The sequence below is a fragment of the Eptatretus burgeri genome, chromosome 16 (genome assembly GCF_056783735.1).
Source record: "Eptatretus burgeri isolate ZD-2024b chromosome 16, Ebu_testis_v1, whole genome shotgun sequence".
Lineage (NCBI taxonomy): Eukaryota > Metazoa > Chordata > Myxini > Myxiniformes > Myxinidae > Eptatretus > Eptatretus burgeri.
The window spans coordinates 21,981,322-22,007,223 of record NC_140976.1 but is presented as its reverse complement, the minus strand read 5'-3'; the positions used below and the strand labels follow the sequence as shown (position 1 = coordinate 22,007,223).

At 43.4% G+C, this 25,902-nt stretch overlaps 1 protein-coding gene across 1 annotated transcript in view; it reads left to right on the top strand.

The window, feature by feature from the left end:
- The window catches only part of LOC147010692 (radixin-like), a 72,737-nt gene that overhangs the window by 29,500 nt on the left and 17,335 nt on the right, over positions 1–25,902 (top strand). The window contains exons 3-10 of the mRNA XM_085859331.1: positions 10,273–10,368; positions 14,774–15,048; positions 15,449–15,532; positions 18,352–18,498; positions 19,012–19,108; positions 19,314–19,477; positions 19,640–19,770; positions 24,381–24,541. Of these exons, the coding sequence (XP_085715457.1) occupies positions 10,273–10,368; positions 14,774–15,048; positions 15,449–15,532; positions 18,352–18,498; positions 19,012–19,108; positions 19,314–19,477; positions 19,640–19,770; positions 24,381–24,541 (1,155 nt within the window). The remainder of the gene's footprint in view (positions 1–10,272; positions 10,369–14,773; positions 15,049–15,448; positions 15,533–18,351; positions 18,499–19,011; positions 19,109–19,313; positions 19,478–19,639; positions 19,771–24,380; positions 24,542–25,902) is intronic.

Below are 25,902 nucleotides of genomic sequence, written 5' to 3'. Positions count from 1 at the left end.
CTCCTCGGAGAATCCTTGGCTATCGCTGCTCAGACTTTTTGTCCAAGGAGGAGTTGCTGAGAGAGACTCTGATGAGATTTGTTACCTGCATAGTCCATGAGCGTCAGCTGCGGCTGTATGGACATGTGGCTCGTTTCCCTGACGCTGATCCTGCTCACCAGATTCTCTCAGCGAGGGGGTCTCGTGAGTGGAGGAGGCCAATGGGCCGACCCCGTGCCTCGTGGTTGCAGCAGGTTGATCGGCATCTCAAGGAGATGGGGATGGGCCAGGCATCTGCCTGGGGGATGGCCAGACGGAGGCCCCCTGGAGTACTGGCGGAAAGTGGACACAGCGACGCGCTGCTCTGGCGTATGCTCCCGTACCTGACCTGACCTGATCCTGTACTGTACTATCAGCTGAACAGGTTTGGCACATTGAACCAGTGAGGGTAAGCAACCTTAAGACTAATATGAAATGATTCAGGCTTTCTAATTCTCTGTCTTTAATGTTTGATATTTTGACATGTATGACACTACCGGCACACAGTGGCATTCCTAATATTAATGATAAGATGGAATTTGTCGTGCACTACAAAAGACAGTCAGCTTTGTGGGTAGTCTCTCATGAAGTGTTCCAAGATGCTGCACCCCAACAGCAGGATGAATATTATACCTATACAGGTAGAGTCTTGGTGGAATGAATATATGCGTTCCAAGGACTGGTCATTATATCAAACATTCGTTATACCAGGAATTCTCCCCATAAATACATTTTAAAAGGGCACTTCCTTAAGTTCAGGGCATGCAAGTGGAACAAATTACTGTGACATTAGTCCAAGGAAATATAACTGGGATTATAAATTTTACCTTGAACATTTCCTCATGTCAAAAGTTCCTGTTGGGCCAGGATAGCACCGAACAAACTGGTGATAATAGTTTTATTTAATTTCTCCATCCTGACAACTGATTATCATCGATTCTTAAAATTAATTCATTTATTTTTTACATCAAAAGGTCTACATTTCATTGTTCATTATATCGAGTTGAAATAAATTCTTTCAAATTGGGTTGTTCACTTCAATTGCTGTTTTGTTGAATAAAAAATTTCTAATAACAATACAACAGGAGAAAAGTCATCCTTTGTGAAAGTATGGCAACTCATGACATCACAAAGGCAACGTCTGAAACAAGCCTTTGAAGGGCACCGGAGCTAACGACATGTTTATCCACATTATTTCAAAAGATCTCTCAAACTGGCGCTTTAGCATGATGGATTGTAGGTCATCTCCACACCTGAGGTGTGGGTTCATCTTGGCTCACCGTTCATTTCTCAGCTCAACGCATTTGGAGATCAAACAAAATTTCGAGTAAAATGCGGGTAATTCGACGTGCTTACTTTTTCTTTCTTTTCAGAGGCAGCAATTCCAGATTTTAGAATGATGGCCACCCAAAGACACACTCTTGTTTGAAGGATGTCGTGCAATATTTTACGTTTACGTACTGAAAATGTTAACAGGATGCCAAAAGAATAGTATGCTCCGCAATGCAGCACTTATCTGGGGAATCAAAGAAAATCTAGTCAAACCCCATTCCGGTGAGAGAACAAAAAAAAAAAATGTACTTGGCCAATGGCAAGTAGGTCATAGGCATTGGGATGTGTCTGGCACAAAATTATCCAAATAAAATATAAACAGATTAATGTGTAATGGGTGTGCAAAAAAAGAATACGACGATATTACTACTGACAACTACTACCTACTACTACGACTACTACTGCCATTTCCACATTATTGTGGGGTCGGCCGGGAATGCTTTTGGCGCAAGTCTTTCATGAACCGGCTGATGTGGCCCTAATATGTTTGAATGAATGTGGGAGAATTTGTAATTTGGTCAGCGACTCAGCGTAATGTTATATGGTGGCAATAACTCACCTACTGTTCGCACAACATACCGTGGGATCTTTAACGTCCACCAACGTCTTCAGTGTGAGCGGATGGGTCCTCCTCCTCCTTTGTCCTTCCTGTAGATGTAGGCACACACTGATGCCTGGCCCTGCATGTGAAGCAGCAGGAGGACAGTTTAAACATGGAGTCAAGATTTTAACCTCGGCTAGACAAGACAGCCCAAAGGTGAATGCACAGACATATAACCTATCCTGCCAGCCCTCGAACAATGTGTCAAAACGTTATTATGACCATGACGAAGAAATTGGGGAAGGCGCATTGAGGGTGGAAATTTTATTTGGACGCAGTACAATGTCATTGGTACTGTTTGCTTTGGTGTCTTTCTCGTTCCATGTAATTAATACTATTATAAAACAAATACATGATATTAATATAAAATTATAAAACATCTCTCCCACGCTGTCTGCAACCATATTGTGACGTCCGGATTGGTCTACGGACCAACTTGCCCTCCCACTGGTGGAGGTCACGCGGCGATTCTCAAGCTTTTTCTTCACTTCGACACCTGCATGCCTGGTGTTGGCTTAATGGTTAGGTTGGTTGGCTTGGGATCCGAGCGTCCTGAGTTCAAATCCTGCTTGACCATTGAATTAATACCAGGTGGAGTTGACTCAGCCTGTTATCCTTCTGAGGTTGACAAAATGAGCACCAGCTTGCTGGGATGATTGAGCCTTTCAAGTGTCCTGAGTTAGAATGGTGACCTGTCCAGAATTGTGCCCAATAGTCCAGGAGACCGTTTCAGCAGCACCGATGCTCTGCACAGAGTATGGTCCCAATGGATTTGGATTGAATTGCTGGAATATCTGCTGTGACCAAGGTAAGTAGATACTTGCCAAAATGTTGGCTTCACTGAGTAGTAAATCCAGCTGTTTGTTTTTTTTTTTTCAATTGTAAACTTTTTGCTGTTTTAATTTCACTGGATGAATAATAACAACCTTCATCGATTTAATACAGGGTGGTTTAAACAATAAATTTTTATTCGAGAACCCTAAATATTTCCCATATACTAAAAACTATATCTGTTGGAACCTAATATTTTGCGTACATGTAGCTTAATATTACAGAAAGATGTGACATGATCCACACAACTGCTTACCTGAAATGAACTGCTGAAAGCGTCCACCACCATGTTGCAGGTACAAATTCATTATTCACAGCATGCTCTCCGACACAGAGTGTAGCATTTCTTGGGGAATATTTCTGATTGTGTCACTGATTATATATTGCTTTTAATTCATGAATTTGTGAACAGTGAGCTTGATGTGCTAAACGTATCAGAGATTTATTTGGGCTTGCCTCCATTCTTTCCCGCACTTCATCCACTTTCTCTGATAAAACAACACTTAGCTGGCGCGTGTGCTTTTTAACTTCCACACAGCCTGTTTATCTGAACTACCTCACTAGTTTCCATCCCACTGATTTGGAAGGTTTCGTACGACCACCAAAGTGACTTTTAAATGCAATTTGACATTCACTAAAGGATGCGTTCTTGATGTGATGTTCGACAAGAAACACGTGTTCTTCCACTGTGAGCGCCATCGCGTGACTGAGTGAAAACCGCTAAACGTCACTGCCGGGTCACATGATAAATCATGTGACACCGAATAACTCTCAGGATTATGTCACATCTTTGTGGAACATTCAGTGACATTTACACAAAATATTAGGTTCCTAATGGATACTGTTTTTTGTCTATAGGAATTACTTAGGGTTCTCAAATAAAATAAATCACCCTGTATAAAACAATATTATTACAAAACTAATTTCTATCATATTTGCAGGCAGCAGCCTCTTCACTCTTTTCAGACCTTACATTAATAGAATCACAGGCTAAAAAAAAACACTTGGGATATTTCAATCAATCAACCTCTCTCCTCTCTCCTCTCTCCTCTCTCCTCTCTCCTCTCTCCTCTCTCCTCTCTCCTCTCTCCTCTCTCCTCTCTCCTCTCTCCTCTCTCTCTCGTCGGCGAGGCCATCATGCAAAGTCCTTCCTTGGCACACTTGAACTCTTATCCACCCACCGACAAGGCCTTAATCTGCAGTTCAAGGCCCCCATCTGGGCTGGCGACCCTGCCTCACACGTTGCCCAGCTTGATACCGTGGAAACCAATACCCTCAAGATCATTGGAGACTCGCAATGAAGCTGAGTCTCTGGGCTTATCACTTTGCCATCACCGACAAGTCGGTGGCTTCTCCGTCCTCTTCCGCCTTGTTTCTGGTCTTGCACCCTCTGCCCTCTGCATGCTTTGTCCCTCCCCCCCCCCATGTTTTTGCCACCAGCAATCACACAGTCCACCAGCAACCTCCTTCTGGTGAACCTCCCAAGATCACAATCACTGCTCACGCCCACTCATTTGATCCTCCTTTTTCCCGCCAGTGAAATCAATTTCCACATTCTCTTCAATCGTATTCTTCCCTTCAGGTCTTCAAGACAGCTTTTCACCTCCATTTTAGATCATCCTCCATCCAAAACAATGATCTTTTCTACCCGCATTAATGCCCCCAAGCTCACCTCTTGCCAAATTTCTATTTTTTTTCCTTCCTGAGAGTTTGCATCTGTATTTATCTTGTCCACCCCATGCATCCTCCCCTATCCCTTATTCTTCCCCACATCCCTTATTTGTCCAAGTTTCCCTCTATTTTGTCCCTCAACTTTGCTGTTGATGTTTCCTCCCTCTTTCTACTCTTCCTTGTGTTCTGTTACGTCCTGATCTGTTCTCTATGTCCTCGTTCTTCCAGCAGCCTCGACTTTGTATAAAAAAAATTCAAAAGTTTAACAGATTACAATAATTGCCTTTCTCATTTTGTTTCACTAATATTAAATTATTTCACAAAACACAAACAAAATCACAAAATATGAAGTTTAATAAACTAGTACACCCACTCCCTAAAGAAGCAGTTGGAAGGGTGATGTTATTGTCCTCTCTGGGGTAAACAGATTACAGTAGATCTAGTCTCAGGTTTGTTAGTCTGTGCCTCCACGGATTTGTGAAACGGTCTCTGACTGCGTTCAGTTATTTTACTCTCTACCGTTCGCCAAGGTCACATAAATGAGCCGGAATTGACGGAAAAATCATGGGAAGCAGATGGATGAAACATGTTTTCTTACCTTTTAAAGAGTTATTTATAATCAATATGGGGGGAAAGGTGGTTTGGAATGAGCAGTTCGGAACAAACCATGCGAATCAAAAGACACAAACAGCTGGAAATGGGGACACACAAACTTATATACAGGATAATAAGAAATAAATAAAACCTAACCCCCAAAATGGTGCCCCAGATCACACTTGTACAAACAAGCTAATAATGGAGGCGAGGACTTTCCTTTGACGATTTTGTGGTGGAGATGCAAGACTCCCTGCAGCCCGTTTTCGACACAGGAGTGAAATGATGAGAGCCAGTGAAGAAGTGAGCCCAAAGCCAAGGTAAACCAGCCACAATCGGCACCAGCGACTAGTGGTACCCAAGATGAAGAAAGCCAATGATGAAGTAAGCCAAACAGAGCACGACGGTTGTCTCAAGGTCCTTCTTCTTGGTATCAATCCTCCATACTTCGTCTTCACATTCGTCCTCCTACATGTCAGGAGCTTTTGTCAGGCCCCTTTCTGGGTTGAGTCCTCTTCCAGGCTGTCCTCTTATGGGGCAGCCCTAATAAAAAACATACATCCACATTGTTTCTTCTGGGCTCCACAGCACACTACTACACTATTGGTTCCACACACTGGCCAGAGAGAGGTGATGATGGCCTTTTTGGGTCATGTGACACGTTTTATGACAGGAATTCCTCACCTGGCACCACCCACAAACAAGAGGCGTTTACACAAACAAGATTACTCTGACTATCCTGTCTATAAATTACATACGCTGCCTCCTCAGCGTCACTTGCAACAAAACGACTTACTCTGATAGGTCCCTGTTACATGGCAATCAAAACACGCGGACCACACGACACTTACTATAGTCTTGCTATGGATCCCCCTTCCATCCCTTCCACGTATCACTCTTTATACATGCTAATACCGCGTTTGGCCAAGGAGGATAAACCTCTTTGGAGAGTCGATATTATGAGTATTAACATTGTTTTGTAATAGCATTAATATTATGCTATTGTCATTGGTGGTGTTATTACTTTTGTTTGCAGAAGCGACTTTGGAAAAATACCACTACAAGCTATCAATACACCTCAACATGGAGTTTTCCCAAGTTGGAAAACCCCCCTTTGGGAAGGGGGGGGGTAATTAAATCACTACAACCTCCATCATGTGACCCTTAATCCTCCTGTCAAGTTTGGTTGAGATTGGATCAGTAACGACCGAATGTATTCCGGTCAGACAGACAGACACCGAATTGCGTATTTTAATATGATTGCAATAACTGTTTGGAGACTCTTTGAAAAGGAAAAATAAATATACTGTACTGTATACTATCAAACTATTTAATTGTGATAAACCAGTGGTTCCCAATGGAAACCAGTGGTCCACAATTCCACGGAACCCAAGGGGTCCACGAGACCATCAGGGAGGATCCGAAGGAAAAAAACAAAAAGCCTTTGTGAACCATCTATTATTACATCACACATAACACTTGTCGCACTTTGGAAACAACCATTCATGGAAGGCTGTGGCTCATCCTGCCTGTGTCATAACGCAAGTCACTATGACAGTCGTATGTCACAACGTCACTCTGATGTCATCTCACTATGATAGTTGTATGTCACTACATCACTACCATGTTATGTCACTACGATAGACTTACATGGTTTCTGCAAATGATGTGGGGATCGGAAGGACCCCTTTTTATATTATTTTAAAGGAGTACGGGTGCCCAGCGCTGCACGGGAACAAACTACGTCTGTTCTGGTACATGTGCATTGAAAACGTATGGAGTTATTGCCCTTATTGTGGTGATGTTTCCCCGATGGTGGTTTCGGGACATGTTGGACATTGAAAAGCTATTGGGATATTGGCCTCGTGTTGGTTACCTTTTACCTGTGGGCTGGGGGCAGCACTGCCTGACCCCACATCCCAATATACATTTTATAGCGGCCTTTGGTGGCCTCAAAACGGCCTTCAAGGCCAACATGTAGTAGCTCAAAATGTTGCCTAGATACTGAAGTACCGACACACAAAATTTAGGGACTTTCGGTGCTGCAGTTCAGCCGTGAAAGAATAATGCAGAAACACTTGAAGTTATTTACAAGATTATTTGAGAATGTTATTTGATATTAAGCTATTATTATGAGGATATTATCTGATTTTTCTTAACACCTCCACTGCCGATGGCACTTGAAGCATTATGTTTTTGGGTTGTCTGTGCGTGCGTCCATCCGTGATCAATTTTTGTTCCCAAAAGAACTTGTGAAATACTGAATAGATTTTTTTTCTTACCAAACTTGATACAAAGGTGTATTATGATGCAACGATGAACTGATTAGATTTTGCATTAAAAGGTCAAACCTTTTAATGCAAAATGTGACCTTTAGCTGGGAGTAGCAGATTTTAGTTTCCATGGTAACTTGTGAACCGCTGAAGAGATTTGGACCAAACTTGGCAAAATTATGGACTGTAATACAAGGATAAACTGATTAAATTTTCGGTTCAAAAGGTCAAAGGGCTATGGTCAAGTGCCCTTTAATTGAAAATCTGTGTTACTGTAATAACTTATGTACCACTCAAGAGTTTCCAACCATACTCGACACAGTTATGGACTGTAATACAAAGATAAACTGATTCAATTCTACATTGAATAGGTCGAAGATCATTTTGCAGACCATAACTTGAGTTAGTAAGCATCTGATGTTGTCTCTCTTTTACTTATCTGTTGTCTCTCTTTTACTTATCTGTTCTCTCTCTCTCTCTCTCTCTCTCTCTCTCTCTCTCTCTCTCTCTCTCTCTCTCTCTCTCTCTCTCTCTCTCTCTCTCACTCACTCACTCACTCACTCACTCACTCACTCACTCACTCACTCACTCACTCACTCACTCACTCACTCACTCACTCACTCACTCACTCACTCACTCACTCACTCACTCACTCACTCACACACACCTCATGGAGAATGTTTTAATAATTATGACGTCATGTGGTGTGACAGCCATGTTGGAAAAAAGGAGAAATGTTGGACCTCTGTATCTCCAAAACTGCTCCATAGAAAAAATTGAAACTTGGCACAAGTCAAGTACTCCCCATGGGGAATGAGTGTGATTTTTTTTCATGATGTCATAGGTGTCCTCTTTATGACGTCATAATTGCATATGTAGAACACTACATCCGATCAGTATGAAAATTTTTGAGGGTCATCTCGGGATAAATTGGTTAAAAGAAAAACATTATGATGTCATCGATCACGCGGTTCGGCAGCCTTTTTTTTAACCTTCAAAAATCTTCTTCTCTGAAACGGCTGAAAAGGTTGAGGAGAAACTTCAAAGGTATGACCGCCTATCAATGAGGAACAAAATGTTTCCCACCTATGATGTCATAGGTCAAATGGTTTGGCAGCCATATTGTATTTACCCGAAAACCTTGAAGAACCTTCTCCAGAACAGCCGAACAGATTGAGGGGAAACTCCACACACATCTTCCCCAAGCCTTGGGGATACCAGGGTGTTCATGAATAATTGATCGGTCACATGATTTGGCAGCCATATTGGATTGAAGGAAAATAGTTTTAAAAAATCTTTCTCTTGAACCGCTAAATTCTCTTGAAATTGACGTGAAACTTCAAAATTATGATCGAGTAGCGATGGGGAATATATGTTTTTAAATTTCAACCTGATCGGATGCATGGTCTGGCAGCCAGAATTATTTAATTTTTTGATCTGGGTTCTTTTTTATTTTTTTTAATTTTATTTTGAATAAGGCTCACTTGACTGAGCTTGCATGGGTTTGAGGCGAGAGGAATCGCAGTTGAAACCCGAGTCCGAGCAAGGTTGCTCCTGATGACTTCATCTTTGCTTTTTGCTTGGTCTGGTTCCTTTTCATGACTCTGATGCAGGACTGTACCTATTTGGTCTTCCATTTGATTTTAATTTAATTTCCTAAGTCTAAATTCGCCGCCAGACGAGTTGGCTCACACCAAGTCCTCTCAAGATTGCACGGGGTAAGTATTCTATGAATACCATCTAGTTCTTTCAGAAATGAAAAGATACAAACATTATCAGAGAGGAAAAATAATGGCATTTGGTTCGGGTGGCCTTCGTGAATATCGACACCAGAATCGCCCTGACTACGATGCCTCGCTGGAACGGACAAATGTTGGTGGTTTGAAACACCTTGCTTGTGCATGGACTGGGTGTGTACATTTTTCTGGGGGTGCAGCTCAATTGCTGTTCAGCAAATGCCTGTAGGCTTGTAAGTGCCTTGTTTTCTCAGGCAGATCACAGAGCATTTGTTTACCAAGTCTGCTCTGAATGTGTGCAGCTTGCGCCAAAGTGGCTACACCAGTTTTAAAATGCAAAAGGTCATAAGAAGTTGTTTTTTGTCGTTGTTGCGCTGTACATGCAAGTTTGTTCTAAGTTCTGAAGACAGTGGTTCAATTGGTAAACTCGATTAGTTATAAAGACGGAAACCTCGTCTAATACGATGGAATAGCTCAAAACACTCTGCAGAGACTCGAGTCGTTCCCATCTATTTGTTGAGCGTCTGATAGAACTTGATGGCAGAAACCGAGGCGTTGCTGTATGTGGTGCTGTTTGGGTTAGGGTTAGTAAAACCCGATGTTGGTAAAACGCCAACTTGGATTGCGAATTCCCTGAGGCTGGGAACACCTATAATACAGCACTGGAGCTTGCAACTGTTGGGTCTGACCTCTTCCTGTCATTCTTCGACCAAGCATCTTAATTCTGCTACTGTAACCACAACCACTTTTTGGATGGCTTGACATGTGTCTTGTGTTTCTTGGCATCTTATTTTAGGAGGGGTGAGGGGGAAATACGTTTTGGATGAGAAGTTAATTATCCTCTGGATAGGGAGTCATGAACTTAATGATTAATATGTCTGCTTGCCTCGGTTTACGTAATCAGTGTGGCTTTATTCAAATACCTCATCAAAGTTGTTTTAAATCCTAATTCATAAGAGCACCAACAGTCATTTGGCTTCAAATATTTTCTCTTGGAACCCTGGATTTAAAAGCTGAATACCATAGTCAGCATATCTGACACTGCCCTTTGCTCATGTAGTGTCAAATGAGTGAAAGTTGCTTTTAATAGAATTGCTAGCCGTTCCTGGAGTGTGGAGCAAATTAACCAAATCATGTTTTGTCACCTAAGAATGAACACCGAATGGAAATTAATTTTGTGTGGGCTTCATTTACCATGTATTTTCTGTTTGTGCAGGTCATACGGACGCTGGGCCTGAGAGAAGTGTGGTATTTTGGCCTGCAGTACCTCGACATCAAGGGTTACACTGCTTGGCTGAATATGAATAAGAGGGTAAGGAGTGAAGACCGTTGTTGTGATTCATTCATTTCGTGTGCAGCCTGTAACTGCTGGTTTGCATTATTGATGGGAGCATGGCTGTGTTGCTGATGCAGTGCCTCCTGCTGATTAAGGCAGGAATTTGTAATTTGTTCAGGGTGCCGCCAAGTCCTCGTCAAATCTTCACGAAGGACACCGTGAGATCTTTAACGTCCACCGACTAATGCCAGCAGATGGGACGCCCGTTTGATGTCCATCCGAGGGACGGCACACACATTGATGAATCATCCTGCTTGCGAGACACGAGAAAAACAGTTTATAGCTGGGTCGGGATTCGAACCCAGGCTAGAGAGCTTGGAGGCGAGTCTGCATACCTCTAGGCCAGCCTGCCAGCCCTTTGTTGTGATAAGCCAGACAGAACACGAAATGATGATGTAGTTCAGTGATTATTCTGAGAATTGCTTTCCTGTAGTGAATTAACCTCTCGTGAGCTGCAACTGAAATTATCAAGAAGTAAACCAGGCGAGCATTGAGGGAAGGCCTTAAGCTGTGGGGCACATTGCAAGATCGAAGCTCATGGAAGAGTAAGGTTGTGGAGGGTATGAACTCACAATGTGGCATTGGAGCAAAAGTTGGCCTTAAGCATGGGAATGAATGCACCGGAAAAGAAGGAAAAGAAGAGGGAAGGAAACAGGTTTGGATTTGGAAGGTTTAATAGGGGGGAGGGGGTGTTGAGACATTGTAAGAAAATTAATATTTATTTGCTTGAAGTCATTTATGACCTCAGTCCCACAAACACTCCAAGAAATTATTAAAGACTATTTTTCTCTTTGGTTAAGGGAATGTGGGTGGCACTGCCCTTTCTAAACAGCATTTTTGTTCCCACTCAAGGTTGCCTAGCAGCATTTTGGAGTCAAAGTCAAAAGGGTAGAGAACGAGCTTGATTTTCACGAGTATTATAACAGCAATATGGCGATTCTCCTCTGACTATCTTGCTATCGAGAAGATTATAATCCAAACCTTTGATACCACTGTCTTCAGCTGGATTTAGAAATCCAATCTCTGGGATGGTTATCAGTCCGATGTCCTCACCACAAGGTCACAGCCTCATGAGTTATCATCATCTTGCCTGCTGAGTTTCACATTATCTCAACTGTGTGTGCTTTTGCACGTTCACATCCTCGCTCACCAAGGTGCCACGTCTTCTCCTAAGCTTGACAATCTCAATGAAGATCTTACAATCTCACTTGAGATCTTGTGATTCAATCAGAAGCTTCCTTGCTCATCTTCGTACCCAGAAGCAAACCGGTTATTCCATGTGTCCTCTGTCTGCATACCCAAACATAAATTAATTTGCCTCGCATGCCTGATAGAACATGCCATATTCAATCGGTGTTGCAGACTGGAAAATCAGGCCAGGTTATCATTAATCTAGTTGCTGCCATACACAATGAAAAGACGTGAAACGTAGAAAGTACAGTAGCTCTGAATCCAGGGTTGAGGTTTTCTTTTATCTTTGAGATAATAGTCTGCATACTGGCATGATGATGGCAATCTCATCTTTATTAATTCCAAACATCGAAGCTGGCTGCCCTGTTAACTTCCATTAGCTTGTGTACATATTGTCCAGGCATTGGGTTAAGTGATTTTTGTCAATCTCTTCCCTTAATCCCACCATATTTCACTCAAGTTTTACTTCCATGAGCCATTAAGTTGGTTGAGATGCAAAATATAAATTATTGATTTTACTGCAGAATTGTCATCATCATTTAATGTCGAGCCTTTGGTTTTAACATCAACATTTTGTCAAGTATAAGATGTTTGACTCTTTTTAAATAACTAGTGCATGCCCGTAGGTGCGTGCCAGTATGTGCAGCTTCGTTCCTTCGCTCTCGTAAACGATGACTGGATTGGGGCATTGTTTCAATTAGATCGGACCAACCGATGGCCATAATTAGATCGGACCCATAAATGGCCATAACTTGGGAAACACCTGGGAAACAAACTCAGATCCCCAGCGTCAATTGTGACGTCATATCAAACAAAGAAGAAGAAGAATTGTGACGCCCCTCTCTCTCGCCCCCCCCTCTCTCCCCCTCTCTCTCCCCCCCTCTCTCTCCCCCTCTCTTTCCCCCAGTCTCGCCCCTCCTCTCTCCCCCTCCTCTCGCCCCCATTCTCACCCCTCTCTCCCGTCCCCCTCTCTCGCCCCTCCTCTCTCCCCTCTCTTGAATTGTGATGCCCCTCTCTCTCACCCCCTCTCTCTCTCCCCTCTCTCCCCCCTCTCTTGCCCCCTCTCTTTCCCCCAGTCTCGCCCCTCCTCTCTCCCCCTCCTCTCTCGCCCCCATTCTCACGCCTCTCTCCCGTCCCCCTCTCTCCCCCCTCCTCTCTCCCCTCCTCTCTCACCCCTCCTCTCTCACCCCTCTTTCCCCCCTCCTCTCTCGCCCCTCTCTGTAAATGTATTCACAAATGTCTACCAAGCACAACAATTAATTCAAACCTTGGGAAAAAAACAGCTTTCAAACCCTTGGGAAACAGCTGTTTCCCTTGGGAAAATTCAAACCTTGGGATTAATTAATAATTTGAACAATTAATTCAAACCATGGGAAAAAAAAACAACTTTCGAACCTTGGGAAACACTTGGGAAACAGCTGAAACTGATGAAGAACGATATCAAACCTTGAAAAGGCACATACTCAGGTCCCCAGCGTCGATTGTGACGTCGTACCAAACGAAGAAGAAGAAGAAGAATTGTGATGTCAATCGTGAAAAAATAAATAAATAAATATTAATTGTGACGTCATTCGTGATGTCATAGCACCGTGTCTTGTCATTGGTTGACATAAATGGCCGTAATTTGGGAACCGCTTGTCCGATTAATATCAAACCTTGAAAAGGCACATCCGCGGGTCCCCAGCAATATACGTGGCAAGTTTCATTTAGATTGGACCAGCGGTCGTCGAGAAACGGCGGTTGCAGACACACACACACACACACACACACACACACACACACAGACACACACACAGACACACACACACAGACACACACACACACACACACAGACACACGCACACAGACACACACACACACACAGACACACACACACAGACACACACACACAGACACACACACAGACACACACACACACAGACACACACACAGACACACACACACGCACACAGACACACGCACACAGACACACGCACACAGACACACACACAGACACACACACACACACACACACACAGAGAGATTGCTGGAATTATAGATAGATAAATATTTCACATTGTGCTTTACCTGGTGGGAATCAAGCAAAGAACTTTCTCTGTGATTACTTTATTCATTAATTTTGGTGAATATAGGTTTTGTTGATACAGCACAGGCATGGTGGGCCAAATGACCTCCTCTTGTGTCAAAGTTCCTTGAAAATCCTTGTATAACCCTTATTTCAAACCCCAAGCCACAACCGATTGAAGTATGCAAAACAAAGCCTGCATTTATAAGCGAATATGGTAGGAATGAATGAATGAATTACCTCGGTTATGTTACAAGAGCATAAGGGTAGAATCAGAGAAGGAACTAGAGGGGGAGCACTTGGGAGAGTGCAAAACCTCTGCCGCCAATACTGCTGGGTCACTCAAGTGAACCTTATATCTTATTCATTAAATATGATGTCAACAGTGCTGACAGAGTTATAGTTCTTTTCTCCAACATTTTTTTTGGGGGGTGGGGGTTGGAAATCACTTAAAACATGTAGAAATGCAAAAAAAAAGAAATCGAAATTTTGAAAAAAAAGTTGCAAATTTTTTTTTTCTCTCTAACAATTTTGTTTTTGGGGGGGTTTGGAAATCACTTAAAACATGTAGAAATGCAAAAAAAAATTATTTTCTCTAAATTTTTTTTTTGGGGGGGGGGGGGATGGAAATCACTTAAAACATAGAAATGCAAAAAAAAATAACATTTTTTCTCTAAATTTTTTTTGGGGGGGGGGGTTGGAAATCACTGAAAGCATGTAGAAATGCAAAAAAAAAATGTTTTTTTCTCTAAATTTTTTTTTTGGGGGGGGGGACAAAGTCCAAAATCTAATGTCATGATCCTTGGAGTTTGTTTTTTTTCCGTAATACTGTTCTTAGTCTTTCCGGTCCGTTCCGGTCTTAGAACGGTCCGTTCCGTGTCAAGGAGTTTTTCCGTAATACTGTTCACAAACAAACAAACAGAAAGGGGTGAAAACAATAACCTCCGATCTTTGATGGCGGAGGTTAATAAAAAGACAAAGTGACAGATGGAATTTTCCAGCAATTATTCCTATCAGTGATGGAATGAATAATTTAAACGAAATATATTTGTCATGATAATAACATTTATAATACTGTATTCTTCTTTTTTGTAAAATCTTTTATCTTACAATTTTCTTGTTTAGGTAACAGCCCAGGATTGCAAGAAGAAGGATCCACTGGTGTTCAAGCTCCTCGTGAAGTATTACCCAGAGGACATCCAAAATGAACTGATTCAAGATGTCACGCAACGGCTGTTTTTCCTCCAAGTCAAGGAGCTTGTGCTCACCGACCAATACTACTGTCCACCAGAAACTGCAGTTCTGCTTGCCTCGTATGCTGCACAGGCCAAATTTGGAGATTACAACAAATCGGATCATCCACCTGGCTATCTGTTAGAGGACACTATTCTACCTCAACGGTATCTACAGATGTCTCTTGTTTTACACGCATGCTCTCTCTCTCACTCTCACTCTCACTCTCCTGACACAAGATTTATTTAACTGTAGTCCCTTTAAAGACCATCTCATGTTATATGTATGCCAAGAAGATGAGGCCTCTATGTCTTGGCTTGGAGTGATGTTGTGACACCTGTATGTCTTTGACTATGACACATGGCTTGTGGTAGTGTTGGAACCAACAAGAATAGAAGGCTCTCACAGTGAATAATAATTTGCACTTCTGTTAGATCCTCCTGCTGGAACTCAACATAGAATCTACTAGATCTTCACACTACATCAATGACCCTGGATGTAAAATGTTGCGTTACGTTGCTTAATGACGGGTAGGTATAACACGCTGCCTTTTATTTCTTTGTTCAGGGTAACTGACCAACACAGCTTAAGCAAGGAGCAGTGGGAGGAGAGAATTCAGGTGTGGCACCAAGATCATCAAGGAATGATGCGGTGAGTGCAAAATGCAACTTTCACATTAAATAATATATTCACACCATGCAGCAGTTACTTACTTATCCACAATGAGTCTATCGACACGTAAGGCCACAACGAAATCTCACCATTTGTTCCTATCCATTGTGACTGCTTCCATTTCTTTCATTTCCATCCCATTGAAGCCTTTTAGTTCTGCATGGGGAGTCCTCCAAGTTCCTATTGGACTTTCTCTCTTTATTTTCCCTCTTCATGTCTAGAACATAGTTTCCTTTCCCTATTGGCAACTTTTATCAAAATGTCTTCATCTTTTCCTCGTTGCATTTCCGAACCACATCCATATTCTCTCTTTAAGTTCTTCATTGATATATTCTTGACCTGTCCTTTTTTCCTTGCTTCTTCATTTGAGATTATTTATAGCCAAAAAATCCTTTAAAATGCTCTGCAAGCACCCGTGCTGAAATCCTCGAACTTTGCTCGTTATCTTTACCCCCACCACTGGAGGTGGATGGAGGTTATGTTTTCACCCCTGTTTGTGTGTCTGTCTGTTTGTGAGCAGGATAACTAAAAAAGTTATCGATGGATTTGGACGAAACTTGGTGGACAGATTGGGTGTATTGTTGCGAATTCGCGCCCGCCGGCGTGCGGACGGCCACGTCACTCGAATCGCGACCGCGTCGCCCACCGGACGGACAATTCAGTTGTGACCCTCTTGGAACAACGCCGGGAGCTAGTCACGGGTGGGGGTTTAACCCCACCACGACCGTGCCAATTGCCCACCCGCGCAGGATAGGGTTGCTCGCCAAATTCGATCTACCCAAGTACCTGCGCGGATGGTCGACTGGGCGATCGTACCACGCCACAGGCCGACTCCGGACACGATCCGCTTAAGCGGTCCGTTCCGTGCTACAGTGATGACCGAGTGGTGTTATCGTCGGCCTCGACGGTTCCAATTAATTACCGGGCGTATTAAGCCCACGACGAACCCTTTACGTGAAGCAGGATGGAAGGTCAATAAAAGAGGAAAAGAGACGAAGCAGAACGGGCACAGTTCAACAAGCAAGCATTTTATTCACACGCACACACAGCCAAGCACGTAAGGCACGTATTTACAGCAATACACAATCAAAATGCACATATAGTAACCAGAACAATAAAAGCAACGATACAGAGCTACACCCGAATACGCGTACACACGGCAACACTTAAACAGTTCTACTTTAGCCAGACTGGCACCACCCACGGACATTCACACCAAAACCCCAAAGAAAAGAAAGAAAGAAAGTCGCGACTTCCCTTTTGTCTCTGGTGAGTCCCTCTCCCGCGACTGCCAGCGTGGTCGCGCCTGGCCCCGACCTCTCTCGCGGCCGGCGAATCCTCTCTGGCACTCCCCGTCCGGATGCACAGGTCCACCTCGCAACGGGCGCTGCCGCGTCTCCCATCTGTGCCTTTGTGACAAGCCCGCTCGCCAAGGCGCGGGACCTCTCCCTGATGACCAACCAACCGAACCACCAGCCAAGATGAAGAGGAAGAAGCGCGAGAGGGAGCCTTTTAGGAAACCTTCTTTTTGGGAGCCTCTGAGGGTGCTTTTACAGCGAGCTTTTTTTGAGGGAGCTTTTTTTGCGCCCGCCCGTGTCCGTCTTTTATCGCGCGGGACTCCGCCCTTCCGCCCCGCCCCGTTTTCGGCCCCGCCTCCCTTTGAGCTTCTTGGAGAAGCTTCTCGAAGGGGGCGTGCCCTCACGCTTTCCCTCCACCCCGCTCCGTCCGGGGGCCGAGGGAGCCAGTTCTTGGCTCGGAGCCAGGGAATTATTCCCCCAAAAAGAGGCCCCACCTTCACATGACCTCTGACCTTTGACCTGCATCGCCCCTCCTCCCACATCAAGCGTGGGGAAGTCAACGGAAGAAACAGGCGGGAAAAGCCCACCGAGCGTCCTTGTTGGTTTTTGTTTGCTCCTCCGCGGAGATCGTAACCGCACGGAGCCTGTTGAATGGCGAGTGGCGAAGATGTGGTAGCGTAGATGGTGGAGGTGGCGTGATTGCAGTGTGGTTGGCGCTGTGATGGGGATGGCGTGGTTGTTGAAATGTGTGTTTGAAATAAAAGATAGAAAAAGAAAAACGACTGACTCAAAGCGTCGCAGTCCGGATGAATCACATAAATTCCCTCGAGACAACGGGTTAGGGCTAACTACACATGCACCTATCAAGATATCTCACCTACGGGCACTTTATGGTGTAATGCGAATTTCCACAGCCGTAACAGTATGATGAGGACAAATTGATTCAATTTTGGTGAAGATCCAGAACCGGATCCGGAAACTGGTACTTTTTAAGGGATTCTTCATGAATGAGAGGGCCAAAAACGAGAAATAGCACGAGATCTTAAAAGGTTCTGGACTGATTTTGACAAAACTTATGGGATGAGTTGGATGGTGAGAACAAGCCAAATAGATTTTGGTTTAGGTCCGGATGCGGATCTGGCCTTTTGAGGGAACACAAAATGTAAACTCTTCCGCCTGGTAGAGGTATGTGCTCTTCTGAGTGCCTCTCTAGTTTTGGATGTTTTCACGATAGTGATTACTAGTTAAGGTTTTGACTTTGCCCTGCAGAATCCTAACCCAGGAAGCAATTTCAAATTAAACCGTGGCATTCAGACACAGACACATATTTCTGATAAAGATCCAATTGTTCCTGTATTGTTTGTTAACAGATGTGACAGCCGGTTCAATATCTCATTTATTACAGACAGAATTCCACAGGGAAAAACAGTCGTCTCATTTTATTGTTCTTCAGATTTTGTTATGGCTAATGCTTGTCATGAAACCTTGCATACTTTTCAGAGAGGATGCCATTATGGAGTACCTGAAGATTTCCCAGGACCTGGAGATGTATGGAGTCAACTACTTTGACATAAGGAACAAGAAAGGGACAGATCTGTACCTTGGTGTAGATTCTCTGGGCTTGAGTATCTATGAGAAGCAAGACAAGTAAGAAAGTTATTCCTAATTGTAATGACCAGCGGGTACTGCTGTCCTCCGGGTGGGAGTACCCATCTCAGCCAAACTTCAGTGGGCATTGTGCTGCGGCTCATTCTTGGAAATGCAGTTCATAATTTCTGGCGTTTTTGAAAGAATTTTTTATTGATCACAACATATAATACTCCATATTATAATGTTGAGAAGGTTCCATTACATGATGAAGAAGATAAGGAAGATTAGTTGTAATACCAACTACCATTAAAGGTGGTGCTGTTTCTGATATACTATGTATGTATGTATGTATATATATATATATATATATATATATATATATATATATATATATATATATATATATATATATATATATATATATATATATATATATATATATATATATATATATATATATATACGCATGTTACATTATAGACTAAATTCCCCTAAGTAAGGAATATCAAAATACTTATGAAAATCCAATACAGGTGCTTGAAATCCATAAATATCCTTCTTTGCTCTCAGAATGAACCCAAAGATTGGTTTTCCATGGAATGAAGTCAAAACAATTTCATTTGTGGACAAGAAATTCACCATCAAGCCAATTGATAAGAAATCTCCAGTAAGTAAAGAGAGATTTGAACCTCTTTGCATTCCATTTATAAAGTATTTTATTTTGTATTGCATTGCCTTTGGGTGTATTATCAATATATATTGATCAAAAAGATATTTGTTGTTGATAAACCATAATGGAGTTTCCATATTTGATTTTGGAAGAGATTGAGAAAGACATTTCTGCTCTCTGCACCTGTTCCTTTTTCTTCCAGGATTTTATGTTCTACGCATCCAGGCTGCAGGTGAACAAGCGAATACTTTCTCTGTGCATGGGAAACCACGAGCTGTACATGCGTCGCCGACAACCTGACTCCATCGAGATCCAGCAGATGAAATCACAAGCCACGGATGAGAAACATCAGAGACTTGCTGACAGGTAGGCCTCATGTGGCAAGTGGGTGGGGGTTCGTCCCACTGAACTTCGGATATGAATGGATGATGTTTTTCAAAACTCATTTTGGTGTCTTTGGGATGTAGTGCAGATGAAGTTTGACAAAAGACAAAACGTGTAAAAATTGTTTCACGGTCTTGTGTTCAGGGCCATGTTGGAAGACGAGCGTAAAATGCGAGAGGCCGCTGAGATGGAGCGGGAGAAAGCTCAAACAGACATGGTGAACATGCAAAAGAAGCTGGACGTTGTTCAAAAGGAGACACAGAGGGCTCAAATTGGTACGAATGGAGTATAATCCTGTCTCTACCTAAACTTCCAACAAGGAAATTATCCACAATCTGCACTATGTCATAACATGCTGAACTACCTGTACAATGCTGCACAGTGTTGTAGTCGTTTACATTCCCACGTCCTGTTTTCCATAACCTTCAAAAGTGGTACATTAAAGAGCACTCACTATATGTAGGACATCAAAGTCCATTAACCATCAAAAGTGCACTGAGGAAATAGACGGACCCAGACAAATGCTCCTTATCAAAGGACATTGAGGGTTTTTTTTGGACAACATTACGAATTGTGCACGATGGTTTAAATTCAGGCAACACATCCCCGAAACGCCAGGGAAATGTGTGAGAAGATGTCCGTTTAGTCTCCTGTCCTTTCTTCACTTTCCTCTTTGCAGGTGGTACCAGGTATCAATTCCATTGCCAACAATGCCCACATGAGTCTTATTTTGTGACTTGCGGTCCTACACCTGGAACATATGGACTGAGCCCGGGATATTAATGTGTGGCCAGATGGCATGATCGAAGGTCCAGCATTTTATCAATATTTGTGGGTTTTGCTAATGACTGACGTAATCGATGAACCATCATGACGGCACGAAACGGCAGTTTCATCGTGTAGGATATCAGAGCATAGTGCAGCATCATGCAGGTTAGCGCAATGTGGTTTAACATGTTGCAGTATATTATAATTGATGGTTTTGGGAGTACAGCATTGTGTGGATTAATTACTCATTGCCGTGACCGTAGGCCGGGCGTGCGAGCTGTGCGATGATCCCATGATCCCATCGTTGTGTTTGTTTATAGCCAGAATAACTGGACGACGAGGGCAGCTAGAATCGCCAAATTTGGCATAGAGCTTCATATTGTGAATGTCTCAGAGGAGTTCAACTTTGAGCTCACAAGGAACAAATATAAAATGAAGTTTAGTACAGGATTACTGGTTTAGTAAAGGCCATAGGCCGGTCGGCGCATGTGCATTGCGATAATCACATGTGTGTTTTCAATATGGAGCTCTGTACCAAATGTGGCAAGTCTAGCTGCGTACATTGTTGAGCTATTCTGCCGAGAAAAAGCAAACAAATGCACAGACACGTCGATCACAAAACTCATGCGCTGATGAGACACAAGAAGCACATAGAAAAGGTAATCAGGCACAAAGTGCTCACGAGGCTCTTGGAGAGAGAGAGAGGGAGAGGGAGAGGGAGAGGGAGAGGGAGAGGGAGAGGGAGAGGGAGAGGGAGAGGGAGAGGGAGAGGGAGAGGGAGAGAGAGAGAGAGAGAGAGAGAAGAGAGAGAGAGGGAGAGAGACAGAGAGAGAGAGGGAGAGAGAGAGGGAGAGAGAGAGGGAGACGGAGACGGAGACGGAGACGGAGACGGAGACGGAGACGGAGACGGAGACGGAGACGGAGACGGAGACGGAGACGGAGACGGAGACGGAGACGGAGACGGAGACGGAGACGGAGACGGAGACGGAGACGCCTTTCCACTGATCTGGTGATCTCTATTCTGATAAACAGTGTCAAACAGCTGACACTAACCATGGATAGAAAGTCAGTGAATAAGATGACTGTACACTGGACAGCAAAGAGTGATCGTTTTTTCAAAAGCAGCATCAAAGTTACACAAATATTAATATACTGCACACGCGGACCACAACATCCTTGTGGGAGGTGGGACTGTGGGAGGGAGGAGTAGTGGACCAAATGTATTTTGTCCATGGGTACCCTGAGCACGTATGCAAATTTTGAGTAAAATTGGCCAAGCGGTTTTCGATCTTGAAGTCTGTGGCCATTCCAAGTAAAATCAAGCATCGACACCCAAAACAACAAACTCTAACATTGCCTTCGAAACGAAAACTGCAAGTCAGAATAAGAGAATGAACAGAATGGAAGAAATTTGCAATCTCTACATAATCGGAACATGCATGCAGAGAATTATTTCATTAAAAAATTTTTTTTTTAATCATAGTTCACCAGATCACAAAATAGCCATGACCTATTAGAAGAGAAACAAAATGGCAGGAGTCAGCATGTCCCGAGATTGCATTCTAGTTCGGTTTGTGTTTATGTCATGATGTTTTGACTTCTATTTCTGAACAAAAAAAAGACAAAAAAAACAAAAAAAATCAGTAGCTTAAGATAGGTCTACCCCCATACCACTCGCCCCACCCAATGCCACACATAAGGTGATGATGAGAACGACAATGGGCCTCACCATCTGCACATTGTAATCATGTGATTTCCCCACTCCCCCATTTTAAGGGTGCGTGACACCTGGCACACGATGTCCTGGTCCTTGGTGGTCTAAACGTCTAAACTTAGCTGTACTTCTTTTTTTTTTTTAAGCTGAGTCAGACCAAAGAAACATGAAATCTCTTCCAACTTCTTTCAATCGAATTTGATAATTGACTTCAGGTCACAGCCCGAGCTTCTACATCATGCGACGTTATTGCTCCTTTCTCTGCACCATGCTGTTTATGCTGCACACAAGGAAGCGCAGCCACCGGCCGACACAAAATTGCAGCGTTATACTTTATCCCCATTTACTGTGTTGTCCGATCGTACCGTATTTCATTGTGGATGTTTAAATAGCCTGTGTGGTGCCTTTTCAGAAAGGAAGTCATTGTGTGTTGGGACTTAAGAGAAATTTTCAATTCCTGCGCAGTTCTTGTGCTTGGAAGGCAAAAGGCAAACCGGTGCAGTGTAATCCCTGCCGAGGAAACTGCTTGGGCAGAACAGTACCGACTCGGTGATTGGAGCCACTCGATACCAAGGACTCGATTCTGATGGAGGAGTTAAAATGACCTCCCTTCCCCGCACAACCGAAACATCTGAATAGGGTTAATGTCCGCCAAGCAATGATCGCAGACGGGACGTCCATTTAACATCCATCCAAGGGATGGCACCCACACGTTGATGAATCACCCTGCCCGTGAAACACCAGGATAAGCAGTTTATAGCTCAGCCGGGATTCGAACCCAGGTTAGACATCTTAAGAGATGAGTGTGCACACCTCCAGGCCATCCCGTCAGCCACCACAATGACTGCACTTTTGTTAAACATGTGCAATTCTGGTGGGTCATGCGGTGTTCCAGAGATTATCCAAATGCAGGCCTTAGGTAGTTCCAACCCACTGTGAGGTGCATTTCATAATCTTTGATCTGTAAAGTGACATTCAGGCACGAGGAAAAGGTCAGTTGGCCCATCCTTCCCATTTTGTAACCTCATGCCATTGCTCCAGCACTATCTACAGTCCAGCAAACATGTTATCAAAAACTCAACAACGACGGCCAAATACACGGTTGAAATGTGACCTGAAAGAGAACCACCTGTCCACACTTGCATCAGCACAGGAGGAAGCCATAATGGGCAACCCTTTTGGAGGGGACGGGCGAGTGGTGCAGGAAGACTCTTTATTTTCCTGCTTAGAAAAACAATATTCCACCAAAACGATTTCAGCCTGAAAAAGGAAGCGGAATCAGAGTTGAACAACATTTTTTTTTTGATAAGTGTAATTCAAAAATCCAGGGCAATCGCCTTCCTTTCAAAACCATTAGGCGTCGTACCCATTTAATCAACTGCGTTGAATCAAATTCCAGTCTCTCTGACTGTGGGTGCCATGATTGTTTTTGATTGAGGTTATTTTTTTTTTTTCAAATCTAACCAGGAAAAGTCTTCGAGCCTGGTGCAGCAGCATTTATCTTTTTCTCGTGTTTCCATATAGGCCGTGGTGTTTATTTTAATTACCGGTGCCGTGTTCTGCTGCAAGGGCGATAAGACAGGCCATCTTCATGGAGAATGGAGCCGAACCCGGCGAGCAAAGGCCAATGTCTCATTGCAAAACTCCAGATAAAGAGTTCGATGTGTTAAATGAGACTCCTTCTCCCAGAATTGCCTTTCTCTTGAGAGCGACGATGGAGCCAGACTGGAAAATTGGCTTTCTTTTACTCCAACACGAGCAATAATCACGTGTGTTGTGTTTCTCACGATGATGTTTTCATCAGCACACCTTTCAAGAAATGACTTTCACGCTAATTCTATTATTTCTTCTTCAAGCTGTAAATTCTCCTGGTGTCCTGCTGTCCCCACTTGATCTAACGGAGGCGAGCCACATCGGAGCAAGCACGTACATTTTGTGTCGCTGACTTTTACAAGCGACGAGTATCACGCGATCCCGATTCCCGATGACTTTATCACTAATTCCAGGCATGTCGTGCTTAAGATGTGAATTGCTGTGAATTGATGTGAATTGGGCAGTTGTAGCAAAAATACACAAACTGGCAAGCTCTGGATATTGTCACTTTTAATCTGATTTTCAATCAATAGTTTTGTTCATGTGTCGAGGGATGCTATGCAATCGTATTCCTCCTAAAGTCCGTCCTTGATCGTGGCATTTAATTTTGGTCATTTATCCACAAACCTATGAGTGATTTGTGATTATTACATAGCAAAGTATGAATCATGCGTACTTGATGAACGTTGATATGTGAATATCATCTGCACATGCGTGTGGTAGGCATGTTTTTACATGGCTTGGGTAGGTCGATCGATGCAGTTCCCCCCCAAAAAAGCTTAATCAAACCACATGTCTGATCTCACGCAGAGCTGGAGAACCAGATGGCACATGCCAAAAAGCTTGATGAGGAAAGACGGTCTGCCTTGGAAGAAGCTCAACATTTTGAGAAAATGCGGATTGAGGCTGAGGAAGCCAAATCTAATCTGGAACAGCAAGCGTTCACCCAGCAGACCAACCAAGAACAGCTGGTGAGTATGCGTGAATTATGTGAATCAGCCGTCGTAATTGACTCGATCGACCCAGATTTGAATCCCTGCAAGATCGAATCCAACAAACTGCCGTGTTCTGTTTGGGTAATCGCGGCTTGTCTGTGGATATGAAATCCACTGTGATTTTAAACTAAACCAAAAGCCTGGTGCTGGCTTAGTGGTTAGCGTGGCTGGCTTGGGATCTTAGGGTCTTTAGTTTGAGGCCGTTTTTTAACCGTTGAATTAACACCAGGTGGGGTTGACTCAACTTGTCATCCTTCTGTGGTCGGTGAAATGAGTACCATTCAGTGTACTGGTAATAGGGGCATTGCATCAGCGGCACAGTCATGCCCTCAGCCAATGATGCTACCCCACAGCCTTGTGCTGCATACGAAGGAGGAGAGACTAAAGCAGTTGTTCCATTAAGTTGGGGTCTTTAATGATCTGAATGGGGTCATTAAGGGTCATCAGTAGCACAGTCATTCATCAGGGTTGATGTAACCAGCAGGCCCAATTAAGAACTCTATCCTCGTCCAGTGTGCATTTGCTAACTAATAATGATCCTGAGATTTCCTTAGCAATAGCCCACTGGGTCCTCTGCAGGACGAAAACCTCCTTCAACTCATATTGAAGGCTGTTTGACATACTAACAGTGCTTGTCACATGCAGGTTGAACAGACTGAGCAGCCTTGGGAATCGAACTCACACCAGCCAGTAGAGAAAGAAACCAGTGTTTAACCACCTGACCAAATTGACAACTGTGTGCTGGTTCCATAACAAATATTTGTTTTCTCATATACTGTAGGTACTAGCATCAGTCAGCCCACACCCAGTTTACTGATGATAAGGGTTGGGGTGTGGGTGTAAACTTCTCATGCATGGACTCTGAAAAAATTTCAACAAGGACAGTTTTGATTCAAAATTCATATATTTGCTTATTTACATCGAACGGGGGACCATGCATGAAAAGCGGTTCATTAAACTCCTACACAAGTTATGTGGCATCTTTACCGCACCACCGAAGGTGGACGGAGGATATGTGTTTCAGCCCTGTCTGTCTGTCTGTCTGTCTGTCTGTCTGTCTGTCTGTCTGTCTGTGAGCAGGATATCTCAAACCGTTATGGATGGATTCGGACGAAATTTGGTGGACAGGTTGGGTGTGTGACAAGAATGAATTGATGAGATTTTGGTGAAGATACAAATCCAGATACAGATCAGAAATTTTTTTTTAACTCTGAGAGTTTACCAATCGCTTCGCTGATGGACCAATTAGTTGTCCTGTTTGCCAAATTTACCCATGCACAGAGTGTATTAACCCCTCGCCCCCCCCCACCCCTACCCTGCTCTCACGTCCTGCTCCT